Source organism: Scylla paramamosain, chromosome 26, assembly GCF_035594125.1.
Source record: "Scylla paramamosain isolate STU-SP2022 chromosome 26, ASM3559412v1, whole genome shotgun sequence".
Classification (NCBI taxonomy): domain Eukaryota; kingdom Metazoa; phylum Arthropoda; class Malacostraca; order Decapoda; family Portunidae; genus Scylla; species Scylla paramamosain.
Genome location: NC_087176.1, coordinates 7112501 through 7122540, shown reverse-complemented (window position 1 = coordinate 7122540; position 10040 = coordinate 7112501). Strand labels below are relative to the sequence as shown.

Below are 10040 nucleotides of genomic sequence, written 5' to 3'. Positions count from 1 at the left end.
TGGTGAGAGAGCGAAGCATTTCTGAGTACGGCCCATCATATCCAATATTCACGCCATTAGAAATAGTTCGAGACGTCAACTTTCTTTAAAGCGGAAGGAAGACTTACTGTATTTAGCTCCTTTACTGAAACAATTCACACTACTAAATTCACAGTGCAGATGGAGCCTTTATTACTCAGAGGGAGTTCAAGGGGAAACGTGGCTAGTAGGAGTGAAAGGTTTGTCGAATTATACACATCAAACTCTTAAATAACTATGAATGATCTAACTCTATCTTGTAACTTGAGAATACGAGCACAGTTCCTCGAGTCTCTACGTATATAAGAGTGACAAGTATTTCTAAAGCGTGGGGCATGTACCGGTTCACACGGGGAAGTCGCCAGAGTACGAGACGCAACCTTCAGTCCCCGTGATCATGACTAGTGCCTGCTTACGTAACACTTGGCTCAGGTTGTCATTAAGGTTATCATACTCTCAGGCCAAAGGTGGACGGTCTGTTAAGGTGACTGGTGGGGGATGGGGATGGGAAGACAGGGGGAGAGGGAGGGTGAGAGGTGACACACACACACACACACACACACACACACACACACACACACTCTCTCTCTCTCTCTCTCTCTCTCTCTCTCTCTCTCTCTCTCTCTCTCTCTCTCTAAGTAAAAATAAAGCACTAGTATGAGAAAAAGGCGAGTATAGTATATCATTAACAATGAACGTAGAGAGAGAGAGAGAGAGAGAGAGAGAGAGAGAGAGAGAGAGAGAGAGAGAGAGAGAGAGAGAGAGAGAGAGAGAGAGAGAGTTGTTACCTAATTGTACACACACACGCACACACGAGAAAGAATGACATACGTTATTTTATTGTTTCTGTGAGTGTGTCGTTCACCTATTCACCTACAATCTTCTGCTGGTCACCTCCGGAAAGGGTTCAAAACTCAGTGTACGTACTGTGTGTGTGTGTGTGTGTGTGTGTGTGTGTGTGTGTGTGTGTGTGTGTGTGTGTGTGTGTGTGTGTGTGTGTGTGTGTGTGTGTGTGTTCTGCTATCAGATAAGGCGAGATACGTGCTCCATTACTCACACGGTGTCACAGACTCATCTCAAGCCATCCCGCCAGCGCCCAGCTCGCCACGGAAAGAAGCAACAGAGGTGCGCTGCCTAGAGGGATTTGAAAAGAGCTTATTATTCTATTTTATGTGACGCAAAGTTGAAAATATACGAGTGATATGAAGATCAAGAATAACACGAGGTTTAGTGAAGGAAAACAAAAAGGTGCCTCGTAAATATTAAAATCTGTGAGGTTATTTTTTCTTCTTAAAAAAATATATATATATATATTAGTGTTTAGCTGAAAATTTCAAAGGAAAATTTGAGAGGATATATCACTTTATTATTTAATTTACTTATTTGTTAGTTTATTTATTATATATATATATATATATATATATATATATATATATATATATATATATATATATATATATATATATATATATATATATATATATATATATATATATATATATATATATATATATATATATATATATATATATATATATATATATATATATATATATATATATATATATATATATATATATATATATATATATATATATATATATATATATATATATATATATATATATATATATATATATATATATATATTTTTTTTTTTTTTTTTTTCAGTGATGCACAGTTCACAATATTCGTGTAAGATGAAGATTAAATATAAAATTGAATAGAAGTAAAAACACGAAAAAGAAAGAAAGAAGAAGAAAAGTGTTTGCTAAAACAGCGTAAAAATCTAGAACAACAACAACAACAACAACAACAACAACAACACCATGCTGCGGTCAGTGCTGATGGCGGTGCTGCAGGTGGCGTGGCCTTTGCTGCAGGTGGTGAGGTGGCTGTGGGACGCGTGGGTGACTGTCCTGTTCGTGGTGGTGGCTGGGTGGCGGCGCAAAATTTCCTTGCCTCCTGTGTTCAACCCCGTGCTTCTGTTGTCTGCCTCCCAGCTCGCCCATGACATCAGGGAGAGGAAGGTGAGGCTGTGATTGTGTAAGGAGCATTACATATCTCGCCTGTTACCTTTTACTTATTATTATTATTCATTTATTTACTTATATTTTTCCTGAAGGTCTGTCCGCCTCGATGTTCCCGGACTGTTTGCTCGTGTGGACAAGCCTTGATAGCTCAATCTTTGGGTATTCCGCTCTGAATCTTTCTTCTCTTTTTCCTTCTTTTTGTTGTTTTATTCTGCCTCTACGCTATATTTTCTTCATCCTTCTCTTTCTCTTCTTTCTTCTCCTCCTCTTCATTCTCCTTTTTTTCCTCTTCCTCCTGTTTTCCGTTGTTCTGTTCTATCTTTACGCTATACGTAGATACATTCCTCAAACTCTTTAATAATCTTTGGGTATTCTCATTCTCTTCTTCACTCATTAACTCCTCCACCTTCTCCTCCTCCTCCTCCTCCTCCTCTTCCTCCTTCCTTATGCTATGGTATTTTATCTCTATTTTACGTGTTTCTTTTTTTTTTTCTTTTTTTACGACCTTCTGGGCCTTCTTCAGTCACGCCCATTACAAGCATGTCTTCCTTTACTGCATGCATAAACCTTCTCTCAGGTATTCCTTTCTCTCACATTTTGGGTAGATAAGGAAGCAATGATCGTTATCACCCAAAAATATACCGTGTTCTCATCAGCTGAAGGTCAATGTTTTCTCAGGGGTCATCTTATCTCAGTAACCTCCACAGCGACCATGAAGTGTTACCGTCCTGCCTTGTCACCAGCATGGGGGTTTGCTGAACTAACCTTTGCTTGCTTACTATTTCTCGAGTAAAGTTTGGGGCACACTCAAAAATTTATCTGTACTTTTCGTGATTCTGGAGATATATAGTTTATTAAGGATTCCATATTATCAACTGGGGAAATATTCAGAAAAAAAAGTTTGATTCTCTCTGTGGCCTTTGAAAACAGTCCTGATGAAAGAAGAGGGAATTTTAGAATGTCTGTTTCTGTTCCTCTCATCTGTTTCCTTCCCCTTACTAGCGGTGCACATTCGCCTTCCTTCCCTCTCACTTTCCTCTTTCTTTCACTTAATGGCGGGGTTTTCTTCCCTTCCCAATCATTTCCTCAATATTGTCTATATTTGATACACTTTACTACCTCTCTTATTTTCCTTTTCCTCCTCTTTACTGGCGTGATAAATCTTACTTTTTCCTTATTCTTCTCCATATTAGATCCATCTTCCTTCCTCCCCTTCCTTCCCCTCTCACTTTCCTCTTTCCTTCCCCTCACAATGGCAGGGCGCGCTCACTCCTATCCATATCACCAAGATCGACACTTTGAATACACCATTTATCGTCCGATCAGTGAGGTTAAGCAACGAGGGGTCCGGTTAGTGCTTGGACGGGTGACCGCCTGGGATATGTTTCAAGCATTCCTCCTCCACTCCTCCCCTTCCCCTCTCTCCTCCCATCTCACCGCAGCTGACCAGCCTGGAGGTGGTGCGGTGCTACGTGACACGCATCAGCAACGTGAACCCGGTGCTGAACGCCCTCACTCAGGAGGATTTCCAGGGGGCGTTGCTGTTGGCCAGGCGTGTGGACGAGAGGCTGGACCAGGTGTGTGTGTGTGTGTGTGTGTGTGTGTGTGTGTGTGTGTGTGTGTGTGTGTGTGTGTGTGTGTGTGTGTGTGTGTGTGAAAATTTGCTTTCGAATATTTGTTTCTAGTATGTATATAAAAAAAATCATTACATTCTTAGGCTGTGTCTGTCTGTCTGTCTTTTTTTATGTAAGAGGACCACTGGCCAAGGCAATAAAAAAATGAAAAAAAAAAAAAAAAACACTTGAGTGCCATTTCCCAAAGTGAGGTCAAATGGGATAATTAAATATTGGAGGGTAAATGTCTTGAAACTTCCCTCTTGAAAGAGTTCAAGTCATAGGAAATGGAAATACATAAAATCAGGCAGGGGGTTCCGGAGTTTACCGGAGAAAGAAATGAATGACTGAGAATACTGGTTAACTCTTGCACTAGAGAGGTGAACAGAATAGGAGAGAGAGGAAGCAGAAAGTCTTGTGCAGGGAAGTCGCGAGAGAAGGGAAGGCATCCAGTTAGCAAGATCAGAGAATAGGTACAAGATAGCAAGAGATGCAACATTGCGGCGATGAGACAGAGAAGCTGAAGACAGTCACGGGGGAGGAGGAGAATAAGACGAAGTTCTTTTGATTCCACCCTCGCTATCTGTCTGTCTATCTATCTGTCTGCTTGTCTGTCCATCTGTCTGTTTGTCTGTATAACTGTCTGTCTATCTATCTATCTATCTATCTACCTGCCTGCCTTTCTATCCGCCTGTCTGTTTATCTATCTATCTATCTGTATGTGCGTGTGTGTGCGTGGGGGCGTGTTCCCTTAAGTTGTTTTCCGTGTTAAGCTCTACTACTATTACTGCTACTACTACAACCACCACCACCACCACCATCACCAGGGTTACCGCAACGGCAGTCTGACGAAGGAGTGGGTGAAAACACATCAGCCTCTCCTTGGCGTTCCCTTCACTGTCACCGAGTCCATCAGCGTGGCGGGTGAGAGAGAGAGAGAGAGAGAGAGAGAGAGAGAGAGAGAGAGAGAGAGAGAGAGAGAGAGAGAGAGAGAGAGAGAGAGAGAGAGAGAGAGAGAGAATATGGGGATCAAGGAGCATTTTCATAAGGGACTGACAGAGGCTACAGTTGTGAAGTCACTCAACAAAAAACATCTGTGTAGCTCATTTTGTTTCTCCCGCTAGGAAAAGACTGATTTATCACTGGCCAGCAATGAATATTCGTCATTGTCTATTCCCCCCCCTTCCTGTCTTCCCTGAGGCCTCCTCCTACCCCACTTCTTCACTATGAGGAGAGAAAAGGGGTAGAAAGAGGTGTGAAGGCGTATCTACAGTAATATAGGGGGAAAAAAAGAAAAGTGAGAGACGAAAGAAGAGGAGGGAGTGTATCTTGTATGGGGAAGAACGAGGGAAAAAATTAAGAGTTTATCTCATCAGCAAGGGGATGAAATAGAAAAAAAAAGAGGGGAAGAAAGAGATGTGAGGGTGCATCTACAGTAATATGGGGAAGAAAGAGGAAAGTGAGAGACTAAGGAAGAGGAAGAAGGAGAGCATATCTAATATAAGGAAGATAGAGGAAAGGAGTGAGAGGGGAGCAAGTGTGCCCCTCCAGTAAGGGGAAGAAAAGGGAAAGTGAGAGGTGAAGGAAGGAGTGAGTGTATCTCGTCCATATGGGGAAGAAAGGGGAAAGAAGTGAAAGGAATAGAAACAGACAGGTATTATGAAACACACTGTTCTTTCACTAGGACTGTTTTCAAAGGCCACAGAAAGGAATAGTAGGGTTTTTTGTGGGCATTATTCCTGTTAGTTATGTAGAATCCTTATTATTAAACTATCACGGGACATACAGACAGACAGATCATTCTCTATAGACATTCTTAAACACAGTTCTATTTTCAAAGGTCACAGAGATTGGTCAAGTTTTTCTTAATATTCTTTCGTTAGTTATGTAGAATCCTTACTAAACTATCACGGAAATGATAAAGAGACATAACACTCTGCCTCCCTTCTGTTCCTCCCCCAGGGCTGCCTCACACTGGGGGTCTCCTGGCTCGCGAGGGGCTGCTGGCTTACAAGGATGCCCAGGTGGTGGCTAATCTCAAGCGAGCGGGTGAGTAACAACAGTAGCACCAGTAGTGGTAGTGGTGGTGGTGGTAGTAGTCGTAGTGGTTATAATAAGAATAATAACAGCAACAACAGCGACAGTATTAGTATTGGTAGTAGTAGTAGTTGTAGTTGTAGTAGTAGTAGTAGTAGTAGTAGTAGTAGTAGTAGTAGTAGTAGTAGCAGTAGTAGTAGTAGCAGTAGTAGCAGTAGTAGTAGTAGTAGTAGCAGTAGCAGTAGCAGCAGTAGTTCTAGTAGTAACAACAGCAACAACAAAAACAATAAAAAAACAATAACAAAAATATTAATAATAACAATAGCAATAATGATAACAATAATAAAAACAATAAGACTAATGGCAATACCACCACCACCACCACCACCACCACCACCACCACCAGGCGCCATCTTCATCGGTAGCACTAACCTGTCTGAGCTCAGCATGTGGTGGGACAGTGACAACCCAGTGTACGGCAGGACTTCCAACCCATACGACACTCGCAGGTCGCCGGGGGGAGCGTCGGGGGGCGAGGTGAGTCTGGGGGAGAAGGGTGGGAGGGCTAGGTGAGTGTGTGATGTATGGGTGAGGAGTGCGGGGTGAGGGATGGGATGGGTGGGTGAGAGAGGAGAGGGAGTGAGGGAGGGGAAGGAGTGAGGGATGTGGTGGGTGGGTGGGTGTGTGGGTGAGGGGGAGAGGTTGAGGGGAAGGATGAGGATGGGTAGAATTTCTCTCTCTCTCTCTCTCTCTCTCTCTCTCTCTCTCTCTCTCTCTCTCTCTCTCTCTCTCTCTCTCTCTCTTTTCGTGGATGTATGTCTATTCTTTATTTACTTATTTATCTATTTATGATTTGATCTTACTTTATTATTCATCTTATTAATTTATTTATGAGTATTATGTATTCATATATTTATCTATTGTTTAATTCATTTTATTTTATTCATTTTCGCACCGTGCTCCCTTCGCCTAAAATTCCCTGTCTCTGCAAACACAGGCGGCGCTCATGTGTGCTTGCGGGACGCCCCTCAGTGTGGGCACCGACACGGGAGGGTCTATACGCACGCCGGCCTTCTTCTGTGGACTCTTCGGGCACAAGCCAACAGCAGGTGATGTGTGAGAGAGAGAGAGAGAGAGTATACTCGTATGTCATTTAATCCATGTATGTACTATAATGTATGTATGTATGAGTCTTATCAATCAGCCAATGTATCTGTTTATCTATCTATCGGCCTAACTATCTATCTACTTACTCATCTATCTCCCTATCTGTCCATTTATCTACCTACCCAACCCTCCATGTATCTACCCACCCACCTACCATCTATCTATTGGTCAGTGGTAAAGTGCTCTAATAACACATGCAAGGCCATGAGTGCCAATCCTGCTCAGTTCTTAACGTTAGTCATCGTGCAGGCGTGGTGAGCGTGCGTGGGTGCAACCTCCACCAGGACATAGACACGAGCGCCCTGCAGTGCCCGGGGCCCCTCACGCGCCACGCCGCGGACCTCACGCTGGTGTTGAGCGTGCTGGCCGGGGACAGGGCCGCCCAGCTTTCCCTCGGCAAGAAGGTGACGCCAATGACTGTTGTTCTCACTGAGTTAAGGAGAGGTGCACTGGGGTGTTGTACATGCTGTGAGGTACGGTAGGGGACTGTAAAGGAGGGAGGTTGGGAGGGAGGAGGTAGAAATTCTTTTTGTTATGAGGTAAAGTCATAGGAAGGAGGAAATGCAGAAGCAGGCAGGGAGTTCTAGAGTTTATCAGAAAAGGGAATGAATGATTGAGAATACTGGTTAACTTTTGCATTAGAGAGATAGACAGAATAGTGGTGAGAGAAAGTAGAGTGTTATGCAGCGAGGCCGCGGGAGCAGGAGAGGCATATAGTTTATCAAGATCAGAAGAGCAGTTAGCGTGAAAATAGCGGTAAAGGATAGCAAGAGATGCAACACTGCGGCGATGAGAGAAAGGCTGAAGACTGAGGTTAAGAGAAGGTAGGTAAATATTGAGAAGAGCAGGGTAACGGTTGAGATGAGGCAGGGTAGGAGCTGACACGGGATAGGCAGGGTAGTTGACAGGGTCTAGAATAGGGAAGCAGGTTAGGGGTTCACAGGGAGCTCAGAGGGTACAAGTCAGCAGGGAGGAAGGTGTTGGGAGGCAGGGTAGGGATTAACAGATAGGGTAGTGGTTGGCAGAGGTGAGGGAGATTGAGGTAAACAGGGAGGTGGTATTGGAGGGGCAGGTCCGGGGGTTGGGATGAGACAGGTTAAGGGTTGAGGACCTTGAACTACCACCGGGATTATTTAAACACCATTGAAAACCCCAGTAACAATAATCTTCAGGTAAATAATTTTTATAGTGCTTTTATAACTAGCACAAAACCGAAACAGTGAAAGGGTTAAGACTACCTAGCCAAGCGTGCCTGCAGGTGAACCCCGGGGCCGTGGAGGTCTTCTCTCTAGAGGGGGACGCTGACGGGGTCCTGACGTCTGGCATGAGTCGAGACCTACTGAGGGTGCAACGAGAGGTGACCCAGCACTACAGGCACACCTATGACTGCACTGTGAAGAAGGTGTGTGTGTGTGTGTGTGTGTGTGTGTGTGTGTGTGTGTGTGTGTGATTATTCTTGTATCCTTTCAATATTTCTTCTTTCTTTGACTTTCAGATTAGACAAATTTATCGATGGGCATGACTTGTGGAAATAGCACGGCTTCTTACACCAACCCTTGTATTCCTGTTATAATGTTCATGTTCTCAAGTACTTATGTTCTTATTCTCTTATATTCTTGTGCGTTCCCAGGTGAGAATTCCCGGCCTACAGTGGTCCTATCAGATTTGGCGGGAAAAGTTGGCCGAGGAAACACAAGATGACACGCCCATTTACCAACAACTGGCTGACAACAAGGTGACGGCTGGTGCTCCCCTTTCTCTCTCTCTCTCTCTCTCTCTCTCTCTCTCTCTCTCTCTCTCTCTCTCTCTCTCTCTCTCTCTCTCTCTCTCTCTCTCTCTCTCTCTCTCTCTCTCTCTCTCTCTCTCTTTCTCTCTCTCTCTCTCTCTCTCTCTCTCTCTCTCTCTCTCAAGGTAAAGAAAATATAAAATAATTTGCAGTTAAAAATGCACACACACACACACACACACACACACACACACACACACACACACAATCACCAAAATCATTCACACAAAAAATAAAGAAAAAAAGAAAATTCAATGAGATAAACAAAAACCTTCTCTTTTGATAATCCTTCCTCCTTTCCCTTCCTCTCTCCTTTTTTTTCTCCCTCTCCCTCTCACTATCTCTCTCTCTCTGTCTCCCTCTCAAACTCACACACGTAAATACAAACAGGATTAAACAGATTTATGGAAGGGGATGATAGGTGGAAATAGGCAGCGATGTTTCATACAAGGACTGCAACATACAGACCTGGTGGCTTCTTGTAACTTCCCTTATGTTGTAATGTAATCACAGGGGCTGCCACGTGTAGGCCTGATGGCTCACACATTCCCTTATTTTCTTATGTTCCTGGGTTATTACGTCAAGTTTTATACAGGGACTGCCAAGTTCAGACACGGTGGCCTATTGCACCACCGCTCATGTCACTACAGCTTCATACAGGCAGCGCCACGTGTAGGCCTGATGGCTTTCTGTACCTTCTCTTATTTTCTCGTTTTCTAATGTAACTATATGTAATGCAGTGTTCTTATGCTCATATGTTGCTAATTTCATAGAGGGACTGCCGAGTGTAGGCCTCACACCTTCCCTTACGTTCCCATGCTCTTTTCTATGCAGGGGGAGATCAACGTGGGCACGGAGGTCACCCGGTGGCTGCTGGGACGGCCGCACCACACACTGGCCCTCGCTGTCCCAGGCGGTGCTGGCCAAGGTGGTGGCCGAGGCTCAGTTCTTACGGGACCAGGAGAAGGTGCTGTTCGGCAAGGAGAAGACCGCGGCGCCCTCCAACAGAAAGATTAGGGTGGATGCTCAGTGGAAGGCGCTGCAGATGAGGATACAGGTATGTGTGTGTGTGTGTGTGTGTGTTTTAACCGTTCATTGCCAGATAATAGTCGTTAAGTCTAGTTCACCACCACCACCCCTAACACCACCACCACCACCACCGCAGCGCCTCCTGGGCCACGGCGGCGTGCTGCTGTACCCGAGCCACCCAACGCAGGCGCCCTACCACGGGGAGTCGCTGCTACGTCCACTCAACTTCACCTACGCCGCCATCTTCAACGCGCTGGGCTTCCCCGTCACGCAAGTGCCTCTAGGCCTCTCCTCCAACGGCCTGCCTCTTGGCATACAGGTGTGTGTGTGTGTGTGTGAGAGAGAGAGAGAGAGAGA

At 44.5% G+C, this 10040-nt stretch overlaps 1 protein-coding gene across 1 annotated transcript in view; it reads left to right on the top strand.

The window, feature by feature from the left end:
• The first annotated feature begins 1016 nt into the window (after window positions 1-1016).
• Window positions 1017-10040, top strand: part of LOC135113655 (fatty-acid amide hydrolase 2-B-like) — a 10609-nt gene continuing 1585 nt past the window's right edge. The window contains 13 exon segments of the mRNA XM_064029089.1: window positions 1017-1143; window positions 1690-2048; window positions 3494-3628; window positions 4492-4588; window positions 5627-5713; window positions 6108-6238; window positions 6699-6810; window positions 7118-7272; window positions 8127-8270; window positions 8499-8603; window positions 9489-9548; window positions 9550-9711; window positions 9820-10002. Coding sequence (XP_063885159.1) covers window positions 1848-2048; window positions 3494-3628; window positions 4492-4588; window positions 5627-5713; window positions 6108-6238; window positions 6699-6810; window positions 7118-7272; window positions 8127-8270; window positions 8499-8603; window positions 9489-9548; window positions 9550-9711; window positions 9820-10002 — 1572 coding nt within the window. The 5' untranslated portion in view covers window positions 1017-1143; window positions 1690-1847.